At 35.9% G+C, this 17,529-nt stretch overlaps 1 protein-coding gene across 1 annotated transcript in view; it reads left to right on the plus strand.

Moving 5' to 3' along the window:
• CNTN5 (contactin 5) overlaps positions 1 to 17,529 on the plus strand; it is a 440,969-nt gene that overhangs the window by 325,264 nt on the left and 98,176 nt on the right. The window contains exon 11 of the mRNA XM_060157909.1: positions 15,623 to 15,781. Coding sequence (XP_060013892.1) covers positions 15,623 to 15,781 — 159 coding nt within the window. The remainder of the gene's footprint in view (positions 1 to 15,622; positions 15,782 to 17,529) is intronic.

A 17,529-nucleotide genomic window follows, 5' to 3' on the forward strand; every position in this document is an offset into this window, starting at 1 on the left:
ACAGGTGGAGTGAATATTAGGGATCCAACCACAAGGCTCACTTCATCTCTATCATATATTTTCTATTTCTAAATCCATTTTTAATCAATAAAAAAATTATTCTTAAACTTCTGAAATCTACATTTTCTGTTTATGTTGAATTATGTGAAGAAGTGTTGCATATTAATGAGTAGCACAGAGTTAAAACTCAGATATATATGCAATTAAGAATCAAAACTGAATCCCAGGTCCAGTATTGGAATATTGTGTTGTCTTGAGTGAGTCACTCATACTTTCTGAGACTCAGTCTTCACGGGTCAATACGAGATTTTCTGTAAAAATTAAAGAGAAAGTACATAACATTTAGTTCATTACATTATACCTGATAGGTGCTCATTAAATCATTATCATTTCAGCACCACTTTTTCCCCTTTCCATTATAAACTCCCCTGAAGATAGAATTTGTTTATTGAATCCGCCAATAATAGTACTTTTTTTTCCAAAGCATTTTCACATCTATCCTTATTTGTTTTGATAAATCAATGTGGTATATAGGTTCTCATTTTTATTGGTAAAAAATGAAGTATTGTGAGATCATATGACATTTTCAAAGTTCTTGAGTTAGTTAAAGGCCTAACCAATGCTAGTATAGCTATTTACAAAGTACTGTTACATACATTACCCTACACAGCCCTCACAATAATGACATAAGATTGATATTATCATCCCCTTTATAAAATGTAAGGAAACTGAGAATTAAAGAGGTTCAGAAACTTGAATAAAGCTCTTACATAAAAGAGTCAGAACTGGAATAATATTCCTATGACTCTTTATCAAAATCTCTTTTCTTTAGATCAGTTTTTCTTAAAATATAGGGTGCACAAAAATTTCTAGACAACCTGTACGAAATACAATGCTGAAGCTCTAGTCACAGAAATTGAAATTCAGTAGCTATTGAGTACAGCTCAGGAATCTAGATAATTTTTTACAAACATGCCAGAGATTTTGTTGCTCATCAAAGTTTGAAAGATACTAATAGCTTGTTTGTTGTTGCTGTTGATTAGAAACACCATGATCTGATGGGTATCTAATTAAGAGAGTTTACCAAAGATGAGAACATAGCATAATTAGAATCTATTTTTAATATATATATTAAGAGTATTTTTTTCAGAATAAATGATTTTGTAAAGATATATTACTCTTTTTCATATTTTATTGGGTCAAAAGGAAAGATGTGTAAAAAGATAACCCAACAGCTATGCTAGCCTATTAGGTTAATAAAAATTATTCATTCATTCATTTATTACAAATCCATAGTGATAACACACTAGGTGCCAAGAACTGTACTAGGAAGTGGGAATACAATTACAAGCACAACTTCAACCCTCCTGTACCTAAAATTCAGATAGGAAATCTACCCTTAATAGGAGATTCACACAAATAAGTAGAAGCCTTCATAGATTTCAACTATGATTGAGAGGTGCATGATACTATATGAATGTATATAATCTTGTGATTTTACCTAGACAGGGCAGCAAGAGAAGTTTCCTTCAAAGCAGTGATACTTGAGCAGAGATTTGAAATTTGAAGCCTAAACAGGTGTTAAATAGGCAAAGTAAGGAGAGACAAGAATTTCATGCTGAGGGACCAGGTTACATAGATAATGATGATGATGATGATAATGATTATAGACAGATAAATAGATAGATAGATACAAAATAACAATAATAAATATAATGGAAATGATAGGTAGATATAAAATAATAATAATATATATAATGATGATAATAATGATACATGGATAGATATAATAAATGGTGAACTTTACCAAATTAATTAGAAACAAAATTGCTTTTGAAAAAAATAATTAGAACTGTTTAGCTCTCATTTCCATCCTTAACTACCCCTGGTTTTAAAAAAATATATTCTCATGGGATCAAGAACAGTATGAAAGGGTCACATAAATTAAGTATGTAAAAAGTAAAGAAATTTATGAACACCCTCTCAACTTCATTAGGAACATAATGATGGTAAGGAAGTATCTGAGGAAAAGGCAAAGAAAGATTCAATGCTATGTGAAGTTGAACTTTACAATATGTCAAAGTATGCCAGGAGACATTTTCTTGTGTAAAAATAAATATGCTATCAATAACATCTTAAATAAGGGCATATCATAAGTCTTCATAATTCTATTGTAAAGATGAAAACCTCAGCAACCAGTTACTACTAGGTATTAATATGTAATGTGATACAGGAAATCTACTCACGTTGTTGACTATTACTTTCTAATGAAAGTTTTTTTTTGTTATTTATATATATATATGGCCTTTTAAACTTGATCTACACAAAATGGTCCTTTGTACTGGATAGTTCATTGCATGTATTTAAACTATACATCATAAAAAAATACTCTTCAGGGCTTCCCTGGTGGTACAGTGGTTGAGAATCTGCCTGCCAATGCAAGGGACACGGGTTCGAGCCCTGGTCTGGGAAGATCCCACATGCCGCGGAACAACTAGCCCCGTGAGCCACAACTACTGAGCCTGCGCGTCTGGAGCCTGTGCTCCACAGCAAGAGAGGCCTCGATAGTGAGAGGCCCGCGTACTGTGATGAAGAGTGACCCCCGCTCGCCGCAAATAGAGAAAGCCCTCACACAGAAACAAACACCCAACATAGCCAAAAATAAAAATTAATTAATTAATTAATTTTAAAAAATACTCTTCATGGTCTGAGTTATCGAGTTTACTTTTCTGCATTAATATAATCTTTCAGACAGTAGCTAAATCTCTTCCCTTAGTATTAGAAGGGCATGTTCATGACTTTACTTCTGTGATTGCTTTCCTTTCTTCTGACCCATATACCTACATGTGTCTAGAAGTAAGAAGTGTCTGTCCCCAAGCAATATTTATGGGCTTAAAGACAGAATCAATTTAAGATACCATGGCATATTTGGTGTTGAATTTTTCATTTTAGCTTAATCAATTTAAAGCACAGAATTTGTAACGTTTTGAATCCCAACAAGTTTAATTTTTCACTTAAAACTTCTATATAAGAAACACAGAAAGTCCCCCAAATCAAATAAAAATGAAAATAAAAACTGAGTAGATTTATTTTTACAAAATAAATTTGTTTAAAAAATAACATGTACCAGTAGAAATATTTGTTGAATAAGCAGGTGTCAGAATCAGACAGGGAATGTGATGCTAGGTGAGAAAAAGAAGTTGCTTGCCACAGGGAGTCATTCTTAGCATTAAGAAGATGTTTTAAATAATTATCCCTCAAAAAGGATTGGACAGTCACACCACAAATTTCTAATGTCCAGCACCACCAATTGATGTCTAAAAGGAGAACGAACAATAATTTCACAGGAGGTCAGTATGCAGTTTCCTGTTTGTTAACATTAATTTGTCATAATTTGTTTTAAACAGGAAACACCCCTCCACTGGCTGTCCAGACTAAAGCCAACACCTGCTTCCATTCATTTTCCTTCTAAAGGATAAGGACCCTTTTGATCTCGTTTTTCTGAGGAGGAGTTTCCCTCTCTTCTTCCTCATCTGAAAAATAATAGGGTTTAACTAGATGGCTCTGATTAATTTAAACATTCCAAGACTCTGTAACATGTTTAACTATTACATGAAGTCTTTAAGTCCTTGTTTCATGTCACCAGGATAAAGATAACAACATTAAGTGTTACAAAGAGATATATAGTTTATTTGTTTCTCAACTATAAAAGTCAATGGCTTCTCAAGAGAAGACAAATTTCTAACTGAACATTAGGTCAGCAGAGTGAGTTGATCTGATAGCAATCTAACAGCAATCCTGGGGGGCCCTTGATTGAGACAGATTGAATTCATGAGAACATGGCTTCTGCCAAGGGCCTTTGTGCTTTATCATTTGCTCAGAGTCCTTACCATGAAGAAATAAACATAAAATGTGTCCATTTTTCTAAATGGTCTAATTTTTGTCTCCCTAGGTAGGTTTATTCCTAGGTATTTTATTCTTTTTGTTGCAATGGTAAATGGGAGTGTTTCCATAATTCTCTTTCAGATTTTTCATATAGGATTCGTATAGTAATTCGTATAGGAATACAAGAGATTTCTGTGCATTAATTCTGTATCCTGCAACTTTACCAAATTCATTGATTAGCTCTAGTAGTTTTCTGGTGACAATTTTAGGATTCTCTATGTATAGTATCATGTCATCTGCAAACAGTGACAGTTTTACTTCTTCTTTTCCAATTTGTACTCATTTTATTTCTTTTTCTTCTCTGATTGCCGGGACTAGGACTTCCAAAACTATGTTGAATAACAGTGGTGAGAGTGGACATCCTTGCCTCATTCCTGATCTTAGAGGAAATGCTTTCAGTTTTTCACCATTGAGAATGATGTTTGCTGTGGGTTTGTCATATATGGCCTTTATTATATTGAGGTATGTTCCCTCTATGCCTACTTTCTGGAGAGTTTTTATCATAAATCGGTGTTGAATTTTGTCAAAAGCTTTTTCTGCATCTATTGAGATGATCATATGGTTTTTCTCCTTCAATTTGTTAATATGGTGTATCTCATTGATTGATTTGCATATATTGAAGAATCCTTGCATCGCTGGGTTAAATCCCACTTGATCGTGGTGTATGATCCTTTTGATGTGTTTTTGGGTTCTGTTTGCTAGTATTTTGTTGAGGATTTTTACATCTATATTCATCAGTGATATTGGTCTGTAATTTTCTTTTTTTGTAGTATCTTTGTCTGTTTTTTTTTATCAGTGTGATGGTGGCCTCATAGAATGAGTTTGGGAGTGTTCCTTCCTCTGAAATTTTTGGGAAGGCTTTGAGAAGGATGGGTGTTATCTCTTCTCTAAATGTTTGATAAAATTCACCTGTGAAGTCATCTGGTCCTGGACTGTTGTTTGTTGGAAGATTTTTAATCACAGTTTCAATTTCATTACATGTGATTGGTCTGTTCATATTTTCTGTTTCTTCCTGGTTCAGTCTTGGGAGGTTATACCTTTCTAAGAATGTGTCCATTTCTTCCAGTTTGTCCATTTTATTGGCATAGACTTGCTTGTAGTAGTCTCTTAGGATGCTTTGTATTTCTGAGGTGTCTGTTGTAATTTACCCTTTTTCATTTCTAATTTTATTGATTTGAGTCCTCTCCCTCTTTTTCTTCTGAGTCTGGCTAGATTTATCAATTTTGTTTATCTTCTCAAAGAACCAGCTTTTAGTTTATTGATCTTTGCTATTGTTTCCTTTGTTTCTATTTCATTTATTTCTGCTCTGATCTTTATGATTCCTTTCCTTCTGCTAAATTTTGGGTTTGTTTGTTCTTCTTTCTCTATTTCCTTTAGGTGTAAGGTTAGGTTGTTTACTTGAGATTTTTCTTGCTTCTTGAGGTAAGCTTATATAGCTATAAACTTCCCTCTTAGCACTGCTTTTGCTGTATCCCATATGTTTTGGATTGTCATGTTTTCATTGTCATTTGTCTCTAGGTATTTTTTTTATTTCTTCTTTGATTTCTTGAGTGATCTCTTGGTTTTTTTGTAATGTATTGTTTAGCCTCCATGTGTTTTTGTTTTTTACATTTTTTTCCCTGTAATTCATTTCTAATCTCATAGCGTTGTGGTCAGAAAAGATGCTTGATATGATTTCAATTTTCTTATGTTTACTGAGGCTTGATTTGTGACCCAAGATATGATCTATCCTGGAGAATGTTCCTTGCACACTTGAGAAGAAAGTGTAATCTGCTGTTTTTGGATGGAATGTCCTAGAAATATCAGTTAAATCTACCTGGTCTGTGGTGTCATTTAAAGCTTCTGTTTCCTTATTTATTTTCATTTTGGATGATGTGTCCATTGGTGTAAGTTAGGTGTTAAAGTCCCCCACTATTATTGTGTTACTGTCCATTTCCTCTTTTAGAGCTGTTAGCAGTTGCCTTATGTATTGAGGTGCTCCTATCTTGGGTGCATATATATTTATAATTGTTATATCTTCTTCTTGGATTGATCACTTGATCATTATGTAGTGTCCTTCCTTGTGTCTTGTAACATTCTTTATTTTAAAGTCTATTTTATCTGATATGAGTATAGCTACTCCAGGTTTTTTTTGATTTCCATTTGCATGGAATATCTTTTTCCATCCCCTAACTTTCAGTCTGTATGTGTCCCTAGGTCTGAAGTGGGTCTATTGTAGACAGCATATATATGGGTCTTGTTTTTGTATCCATTCAGCAAGCCTGTGTTTTTTTTGTTGGAGCATTTAATCCATTGATGTTTAAGGTAATTATAGATATGTATGTTCCTATGACCATTTTCTTAATTGTTTTGGGTTTGTTTTTGTAGGTCTTTTTCTTTCTTATGTTTCCCACTTAGAGAAGTTCCTTTAGCATTTGTTTTAGAGCTGGTTTGGTGGTGCTCAATTCTTTTAACTTTTGCTTGTCTGTAAAGCTTTTGATTTCTCCCTCGAATCTGAATGAGATCCTTGCCATGTAGAGTAATCTTGGCTGTAGGTTCTTCTCTTTCATCACTTTAAGTATATCATGCCCCTCCCTTCTGGCTTGTAGAGTCTCTGCTGAGAAATCAGCTGTTAACCTTATGGGAGTTCCCTTGTATGTTATTTGTCATTTTTCCCTTGCTGTTTTCAATAATTTTTCTTTGTCTTTAATTTTTGCCAATTTGTTTACTCTCTGTCTCGGCATGTTTTTCCTTGGGTTTATCCTGTATGAGACTCGCTGTGCTTCCTGGACTTGGGTGCCTATTTCCTTTCCCATGTTAGGGAAGTTTTCAACTATAATCTCTTCAAATATTTTCTCTGGTTCTTCCACTCTGTCTTCTCCTTCTGGGACCCCTATAATGTGAATGTTGTTGTGTTTAATATTGCCCCAGAGGTCCCTTAGGCTGTCTTCATTTCTTTTCATTCTTTTTTCTTTATTCTGTTCGACAGCTGTGAATTCCACCATTCTGTGTTCCAGGTCATTTATCCATTCTTCTGCCTCAATTATTGTGCTATTTATTCCTTCTAGTGTAGTTTTCATTTCAGTTATTGTATTGTTCATCTCTGTTTGTTTGTTCTTTAATTCTTCTAGGCCTTTTTTAAACATTTCTTGCATCTTCTCAATCTTTGCCTCCATTCTTTTTCCGAGATCCTGGATCATCTTCACTGTCATTATTCTGAATTATTTTTCTGGAAGGTTGCCTATCTCCACTTCATTTAGTTGTTTTTCTGGGGTTTTATCTTGTTCCTTCATCTGGTATATAGCCCTCTGCCTTTTCATCTTGTCTATCTTTCTGTGAATGTGGTTTTTGTTCCATAGGCAGCAGGATTGTAGTTCTTCTTGCTTCTGCTTTTGGCCCTCTGGTGGATGAGGCTATCTAAGAGGCTTGATGGGAGGGACTGGTGGTGGGTACAGCTGACTGTTGCTCTCATGGGCAGAGCTCAGTAAAACTCTAATCCACTTGACTGTTGATATGTGAGGCTTGGTTCCCTCCCTGTTGGTTGTTTTGCCTGATGCAACCCAACACTGGAGCCTACCTGGGCTCTTTGGTGGGGCTAATGAGAGACTCTGGGAGGGCTCACACCACAGAGTACTTCCCAGAACTTCTGCTGCCAGTGTCCTTGTCCCCACGGTGAAACCAAGCCACCCCCCGCCTCTGCAAGAGACCCTCCAACATTAGCAGGTAAGTCTGGTTCAGTGTCCCCTGGGGTCACTGCTCCTTCCCCTGGTCCTGATACACACACTACCTTGTGTGTGCCCTCCAAGAGTGGAGTCTCTGTTTCCCCCAGTCCTGTCAAAGTCCTGCAATCAATTCCCACTAGGCTTCAAAGTCTGATTCTCTAGGAATTCCTCTTCCCATTGCCAGACCCCCAGGTTGGGAAGCCTGTTGTGGGGCTCAGAACCTTCACTCCAGTGGGTGGACTTCTGTGGTATGTGTTCACCAGTCTGTGAGTCACCCACCCACCAGTTATGGGATTTGATTTTACCGTGATTGCACCCCTCCGACTGTCTCATTGTGGCTTCTCCTTTGTCTTTGGATGTGGGGTATCATTTTTGGTGAGTTCCAGTGTCTTCCTGTCGATGATTGTCCAGTAGTTAGTTGTGATTCTGGTGTTCTCACGAGAGGGAGTGAGAGCACATCCCTCTACTCCGCCATCTTGGTTCATCACTAATTTTTAGAATATTTTTATAATACTGTATTCATAACAATCTTTCAGATTTACAAAGATGTAAAAAAGTTGTCTGTCCATAGACCTTAATATTCTAAGTTTCTAATAATGATGAGCCTTAGTATTAAATCATATGAAAATGTTTTCTTCGTTCGTGGACCTAGTCTTTCATTTTTATTACCAACCTACTCTACTCTTAACTGAAAAACAAAACAAAACAAAACAAAAAAACTGTTAACTCAAATATTTTGATTTAACAAAAAAAGAGGCTGTCATATTGGATCTTTGTCTTACATGATAATTACTTTATTTTAAAACTTGTTAGTTTTTACACAGCATTTCAAATTCAAAACAAAACTCATTTCGTCTTTCCACATCTCTTCTTCCTTCTTCTCCCTTCTCCCTTTCATCTCTTCTTCTACAGATATTTACTGAGGGACTAATATATACCAATTACCATGCTGAATATTCAGACAGATGGAACTTACATAAAAATAATTATAGCCAATGTAACAAGTGCTATAATGAGATGTCATATGTACTAATGTGCAACGTTATTATTGCCTGGCATTAGTTTTTTGTAAAAGATCTCTCTCTGCCCTGGATTTTAAACACACCTGGGGTTGGAACCCTATTTTATCCTCCTATAAACCATTTCCCCCACCTTTCTCCCACCACTCAGCACAGTGCTTTCCACACACATACTAGGAATAAGCAAATGTTTAGTTAAATAGAATTTACTTAGAATAGTACATACATATCACAATATGGAAGCATTGTTTAAAATAATGACTTTTAAAATAATTTTAGAAGTAATACATACTTATTGTACAGAATTGGAAAATCCAAACAAGTATAAAGAATAAAATTTAAATCATTATAGCTTCAGCTCCAAGCAATAACCACCATGTACACTTTAATGCATTTCTTTCCAGTCTTTTCCTATACACATTAGGCAAATTACTATTTATACATTTATATTAACATATAATTTTGCATTCTGTTTCTTTTTGTGAACATTTCCCATATCATTAAAGTGTCCTAAATATTAGGCAGTTTAATGGCTGCCTACTATTTTATTTTAAGGTTTTATGATTTAAACATTACATGATTATTGGACAATTAATTATTTACAGTGGCTTGTAATTATACATAATTGCACAGCCACAATCAGCATCCTGGGTACATAAATCTTGTTCACTGTCACTGATTATTTTGCTAAGGACTATATTTGGGAAAATAGCCAAATATAAAGAAAAATACTTGGGGATTTATTAATTATGTTGTAAGTTCCATTTTTTGTTCCAGCTGAAGTTTTTAAAAGTATTTAGAGTAATTATTGCCTATTATTAAAAGAAATATATGTTTTTTAAGAGAAATAATTTAAATATTTTAGTAGAGATTTAATACTCAGAAAGGCAAATTATTTTATTTAAGTTAACTAATAGTTACTTTCCACAATATCTCCTATCATGCCTCACATGTAGGTGATCGTTAATTCTTTCTGAAGACATAAATGAATAGAATGGGTGAAATGGAACAATATGGAAGAACTTAATAAATGAATTATGTTGGTAGTTATTCCTATTTGAATGCAATAGCTAAATTTCAAGTCTTTTTTCAAAGCATGTTAAAGATTCTCCTGACAAATTCCCTACCTATGAACAAACTCTCAAATCAGACTATTTTGAAGTCCGTTCCAATTATCCATTGTTTCCCCAAAATTTGTGGCTTAAAATATCCATACATTATTTGCTCTCACGGTTTTGTCAGCTGACAGGCATAGCTACGTTCTTAGCAGGGATTTCTCATGCACATGTGTCTAAAGGTGGCTGAAGCTGGAATCACTTGAAGGCTTCTTCACATGTCTGGTGCCTGGGCTGAGATGACTGGAATAGCTGAGGGCAAGTTGGATATCCCTCTCTCCATGGGATTCTCCAAATGGCTAGCTTGGACTTCCTGACAGAATGGTAGCTCAGTTTAATAGGACTTCTAACTAGGCAGCTGGATTTTCCCATAAGCATTCCAGGAGACATGGGATGAAGCTGCAAAACTTCTTATGATTTCTCCTCAAAAGTTATGCTGTGTCACTTCTACCATTGTCATCTGGGTCAAATATAGGCATACTTCATTTTATTCTACTTTATTGCACTTTGCAGATATTGCATTTTTTATAAATTGAAGGTTTGTGGCAACCCTGCATCAAAGAAGTCTATCAGCACAATTTTTCCAAAAGCATTTTCTCATTTTGTGTCTCTGTGTCACATTTTGGTAATTTTTGCAATGTTTAAAACTTTTTTATTATTATTGTATTTGTTATGGTACTCTGCAATCAGTGATATTTGATACTACAATTGCAATTGTTTGGGGGCACCATGAACTACACCCATATAAGAAAGCAAATTTAACTGATAAATGTTGTATGTGTTCTTATCACTCCGCTGACCATCTGTCCCCCTATATCTCTCCCTCTCCTTGGGCCTTCCTATTCCCTGAGACACAACAATATTGATATTGGACTAGTTAATAACACTACAATGACCTCTAAGTGTTCAAGTTAAAGAAAGTGTCTCAGGTCTCTCACTTTAAATCAAGAGCTAGAAATGATTAAGCTTAGAGAGGAAAGCATGTCTAAAGTTGAGATTAGCTGAAATCTATGTCTCTTGAATGCAAAGGAAAGTTTTTGAAGGAAATTAAAAGTGCTACTCCAGTGAATGCACAGATGATTAGAAAGCAAAAGAGGCTTATTGCTGATATGAAGAAAGTTTTAGTTCTGAACAGAAGATCAAACCAGCCGCAACATTCCCTTAAGCCAATGCCTAATCCAGAGCAAAGCCCTAACTCTCTTCAATTTTATGAAGACTGAGGTGAGAGAGCTGCAAAAGAAAAGTTTGAAAGTAGCAGAGGTTTGTTCCTGAGGTTTAAGGAAAGAAACCATCTCCATAACATAAAAGTACAAGGTGAAGCAGCAAGTGCTGATGTAGAAGCTGAAGCCAGTTATCCAGAAGATCTAGCTAGGATAATTAATAAAAATGGCTCCACTGGATAACTTATTTTCAATGTACATGAAACATCCTTCTATTGGAAGAAGATGCCATCTAGGACTTTCACAGCTAGAGAGGAGACGTCAATGCATGACTTCAAAGCTTCAACAGGCAGGTTGACTCTCTTGTTAGGGGCTAATGCAGCTGGTGACTCTCAGTTGAAACCAATGCTCATTTACCATTCTGAAAATCCTAGGGCCTAAATATACTCTGCCTGTGCTCTATAAGTGGAACAACAAAGCATGGGTGACAGTATATCTGTTTACAACATGGTTTACTCAATATTTGAAGCCCATTGTTGAGACTTACTGCTCAGAGAAAAAAGATTTCTTTCAAAATATTACAGCTCAATGATAATGCACCTGGTGACCCAAGAGCTCTGATGGAGATGTACAACAAGATTTATGTTGTTTTCATACCTGCTAACACAATATCCATTCTGCAGCCCATGGATCAAGGAGTAATTTTGACTTTCAAGTCTTTTTATTTCAGAAATACATTTCATAAGGCTACAACTGCCATAGACAGTGATTCCTCTGATGGATCTGAGTAAAATAAACTGAAAACCTTCAGGAAAGGATTCACCATCATAATTCCATTATGCACATTTGTGATCCATGGGAAGAAGTCAAAATATCAACATTAGCAGGAATTCGGAAGGAGGTGATTCCAACTTTTATGGATGACTGAGGGATTCAAGACTTCAGTAGAGGAAGATGTAGTGGAAATAGCAAGAGTACTAAAGTTTGAAGTGTAGGTTGTAGCTGTGACTGAATTCCTGCATTCTCATGATACAACTTTAACAAATGAAGAGTTACTTCTTACAGATGTGTTAAGAAAATGGTTTCTTGGGATGGAAACTACCTTGGCAAAGGTGCTATGAAAATTGTTGAAACAATTATGAAAATTGTTTGGGAGGACTGACTCCAATTTTGAAAGAAATTCTACTTTGGGTAAAATGTTATCTAGCATCATAGTATGTTACAGAGAACTCATTCATGAAAGGAACAGTCAATCTATGTGGCAAACTTCATTGTTGACTTAATTTAAGAAACTGCCACAACCACCCCACCCTTCAGCAACCACCACCTCAATCAGTCAGCAGCTGTCAATTTTGAGACAAGACCCTCCACCAGCTAAAAGATTATGACCTACTGAAGGCTCAAATAATGGTTAGCAGTTTTTAGCAATAAAGTATTTTTAATTAAGGTATGTACATTGCTTTTATAGAAATAATGTTATTGCACACTTGATAGACTATAGTATGATGTAAACATAATTTTATATGCACTTAGAAATCAAAAAAAAATTGTGTGACTTGCTTTATTGCAATATTAGCTTTATTATGGTCATCTAGAAAAAAATCCATAGTATCACTGAAGTGTGCCTGTAGTCACAGGCCAACCCAAATTCAACGGGATTGAAAGAATAGGATTCACCTTTCAAAAAGGGAATGACCTGCACGTACAAGGAGGAAAGAAAGTGTTGGTGGCTATCTCATACACAGACTGCCACAAAGTCCTAAACAGTTTCTTCAATGTTATGTCTATCTCTACTACATAATTTAAATGTGTCATTTCCCAACACACACTTTTTCTCTTTCTTTCATTCCTTCAACTGAAAGTACTCCATAATTAACAGGAAAAGGAAGAAGGATCTCTGTAATCCTTGCTTTCTTGAACAAATCAGGCTTTACAATCAGATCTGAATTCAGATCTCTGCTGTGCCATTCACTAGCAGAGCTACTTGGGTGAATAATTTCTCCTCACTAGAAGGGATTCTCTGATACCTACTGCCTAGTGTAACACCTAACGTATAGTAAGGTTATTGACTATGTAACTTATTTATTATTAATCAACCAAACTAGCTCTTTGAGATTCCCTTATGTCCTCTATGAAATAGGGATTATAATGCCCACCTCACAGAGACATAGAAATAGGTGAACAAGTTAATGTTTGCAAAATACTTAATGACTTAATACAGTACAGTGAGGATATGGTAGCTATTGGTATTATTATTACAGTTAATATTCTTATCTTTATTATCGTTAGACTCACTCCTCCATATCCATGTCACTGCAGTCTAACAACTTGTTAGACATCTTCAGTACCTGGATCTCATTTATCTTCCACACCTCCTTCTTAGCTACCATTTTAATACTCTGAACTTTAATTTATATTGGTGACACATCAAACATATTCTTCCATAAGTCCTTGACCTAATAATTATATTTCCCACTTCATTCCAGATAAACACAAATTCTCATCAAAAGTTCCCTACACTTAAATCATAAATCCTACTATTTTCTCCTCACAATTTCTTATTCTTACATCTTCCCCTCATAAAAACCTGGTTTCCTGGACTCTGCTCTTTTATTCTAGTCTGCCAGCACCATTCTGGCTTCACTTGACTCTCTAGTCCTCCTTGAGACTATGGTCATTTATACCATTGGCAACTTTGATGATGTCATATCAAATTTGTAAACTAAATCTAAATTGACCCAATTAACCACTTTTTCTGGCCCTGGTCCTGGCTTTCTAACCTATTTGTTGACTTGGTCAGTTCCACTTCAAAATTATGTTATTGAACCAAACTTGAACTCCAGGACTATTCCAAAATACTTATATTTCCCTCTTCTTCATGTCTTTCCTCTTTTATCATGGGCTTATTCAGACATTTTCCATTCTCCTCTAGCTCCCAATCCCATTCTCACCCAACAACCTTCACTTTCTGTGGATAATTTTTCCTTCTTTAGTGAAAAAAGGAGAACCTTCCCAAATGAGCTCTCCCAGCTTCCCTTCTTAACATTTCAAAAGCTTTATCTCTCTATTCATTGTTTCTTCCTTAATTGCTCTCAGAGGAAAAAGGTATGCCACTGCTCATGGTTATCCTCTACACATTTGCTCACAATCCCAATCTTTTGTCACCTTTCTGATGGAATAGTCCTTGTCTTCTAAGTCTTGAGTCTCTGCTAGCCACTGCTGGTTCTTCTTATTCTTGATAAAACACTCATTTCTCATTTCCTAAAAATGTCATTCACTTGGTGATGTTTAAAAAACACTTTGTCCATCTCATTGTCCTTTCCTTATTTTGTACTCAGAGGTCTTTCCTGTCTCCATCTCTTTAGCATTCCACCATTTCTTAGCTCCTTACAGTCTAGGTCAGCCCTTACTGCTCAGACTTCATAATCCCCAAATCCAGAGAGCAACTTGCTACATAAGGACTAATTTGGAAAATAAAATATTTAAAGGTGGATTATATTTTTCATTGAAAATAAAAGCATTCTTGCAGCTTGCATTGTCCATATTTGGGAATACAAAAATGTTAATAAGGAAACTGGCATTGTTCTTAGCCACTAAAATATCAACACTCTACATATTTTTGAATGTTATTAGAAATCCCTGTTTTAGAAGTAGTAATACAGAGGTATATTTCTCCTCATATCAGATCTTGGTTGTTTTTTGAAGCTGGAGTCTACGTGCACATCACTTGATAATCACTATTCTATACCAACTTTTTATGATCAAAAAGGGCAATAATCTTCTCTAATTCATCATCTTCTCACCCTCACCAAAGTCATCATCATTATCATCATCTAATCATTTTTCCATGTCTCACTTCTAGTATATACTTTTTCTTGGTCTGAAATCTCATTATTTCAGAGCCTTTCATTGTTCCCTGTTTGAATTTTTTTGTTTTGGCTATGTTGGGTCTTCGTTTCTGTGCGTGGGCTTTCTCTAGTTGCGGCGAGCGGGGGCCACTCTTCATCACAGTACGCGGGTCTCTCACTGTCGCGGCCTCTCTTGCTGCGGAGCACAAGCTCCAGACGCACAGTCTCAGTAGTTGTGGCTCACGGGCCTAGTTGCTCCGCGGCATGTGGGATCTTCCCAGACCAGGGCTCGAAACCATGTCCCTTGCATTGGCAGGCAGATTCTCAACCACGGCACCACCAGGGAAGCACTCCCTGTTTGAATTTAAGCTACTTGATAGGTACATCACACTATTTGCACACTGTACTCTTCGTGAACATGAAAATTAGGGCCATACACCTGTAGGTTTGTGGTAATGATGGGATTGTTTCTGTTCCTGATAGCATTGCCTATCACTCTGTTGTTGCTTCTGTAAGCTGTGATTGATTTCAAGAGTCATAGTTGCTCCTGACATTCAAATCCTTGTATTTGTTTTTAATTATATTTTCCTCTTCTATAAAATGCAATGCTAACTGCCTCCAAGCACAAAGTATTAGAAAAAAAAAATCTAAACTATAATTAAGTTATCCCCAGAAATCATGGAAACCAACATGCATCTCATTTACTTTTTACTGTCAACGTTCATTACTAAATATGTATTTCATTAAGATACTTACTAGTTTTGTTGGGTCCTTACTGGAAATACAATTTCTCATGGCTTGACCTTAACTTTATCCATTCCCTTTTGCTTATAGGTCCCCCAGGCCCACCAGGGATAGTGATCGTTGAGGAAATCACTGAGAGCACAGCCACACTTTCCTGGAGTCCAGCTACTGACAACCACAGCCCAATCTCCTCATACAACTTGCAGGCTCGCAGCCCCTTCTCCCTGGGCTGGCAAACAGTAAAAACAGGTAAGAGGCTCTAAGGCAATGTCAGACACCACCAGAGCAGCTTCCTATGTCATGAGCTATATTTGCTAACAATCTTAGTAGGATTATTTTGGATTCTGGAAATTTTATTATTTATGACAATATTAATCATTGTTGCCTTCTTTTTATAAAGTCACTTTTCTTTCTTCTTTTCTCATTTTCCAAGGAAGGACCACATCATTTATCTTTGTTTATTGAAATAACCTTAGACTCACATAAAAGTTGCAAAAATAATACAAAGATTCCCTGTGGGCCCATCCCTCACCTTGCCCCAATGAAAATATTCTACCTAACAATGGCACAATGATCAAATCAGGAAACTGACATTGATACAATGCTATAAACCACAGATCATATTCAAATTTCACCTTTTTTTACATGCAATATTTTTAGGGTATAGTTCCATAAAATTCTATGAAATTTTATTATATCTATTCAAATCGCTACCAAGACAGACACAGAACTGCTCCATTACTCCAGTTCCTTGGGCTACCCCTTTAGAGTCACACATCTGTTTTATTTATAAAAAGAAAATCTAACATAAAATCACATTATTTAAAACAATACAGCATTTTAATGCTTACTTCTAAGATGTTTGCCTTCCACTTGCATTATTTTAAAAATAATTTTCTTCCCTGAAGGTTTTCTCATCACGTTATAACTAAACTTCCCTTCCCTCTTCAAATGTGGCTGTCTGCAAGGATATGTGAAATTACACTCAGTTGATAGTTAACACCAATTTAGCATATTGGTGAAAAAGTGTACAGTATCTATAAAATGTAATCTTCAGAAGCAGTTGTCCATACTGAGCAGGGATTTGTGATTTTATTTTCTATCTAAATATAAAATGGATTTACCTGCATAGAAGTGAAATATAAAGTCAGTAAAATATCTGAGTGCAGTAACCATAAAACTCAATCTGAATGTTATAGGAGTAAAGTGGTCCATCTCATTGCTTAAATAAATTAAATTTGAGCAGAAAATTGTTTTTTGGTAAAAATTTGAAATTTAGGGGAAAGAAAGTGTATTCATCCACATGCAAAATACAATTTAGGTTTTTCTTTTTTTTCTTAATTTTATTTATATATTTATTTTACTTTGGTTGGGTTCAGTCTTTGTTGTTGCACAGGCTTTCACTAGTTGTGGGGAGCTGGGGCTTTTCTTTGTTCGGGTGCATGGGCTTCTCATTACGGTGGCTTCTCATTTTGGAGAGCATGGACTCTAGGCACATGGGCTCAGTAGTTGTGGCACACGGGATTAGTTGCTCCACGGCATGTGGGATCTTCCTGGTCCAGGGCTTGAACTTGTGTCCCCTGCACTGGCAGATGGATTCATTTTTCCTTTCTTTTTTTAAACATCTTTATTGGAGTATAATTGCCTTACAATAGTGTCTTAGTTTCTGCTTTATAACAAAGTGAATCAGCTATAAACATACATATATCCCCATATTTCCTCCCTCTTGCATCTCCTTCCCACCTTCCCTACTGCACCCATCTAGGTGGTCACAAAGCACCAAGCTGATCTCCCTGTGCTAGGCAGTGGCTTCCCACTAGCTATCCATTTTATATTTGGTAGTGTATACATGTCCATGCCACTCTCTCAATTCATCCCAGCTTACCCTTCCCACTCCCTGTGTCCTCGAGTCCATTCTCCATGTCTGCATCTTTATTCCTGTCCTGCCCCTAGGCTCTTCAGAAACATTTTTTTTGATTGCATATATATGTGTTAGC

Source organism: Lagenorhynchus albirostris, chromosome 9, assembly GCF_949774975.1.
Source record: "Lagenorhynchus albirostris chromosome 9, mLagAlb1.1, whole genome shotgun sequence".
In the NCBI taxonomy this organism is placed as follows: domain Eukaryota; kingdom Metazoa; phylum Chordata; class Mammalia; order Artiodactyla; family Delphinidae; genus Lagenorhynchus; species Lagenorhynchus albirostris.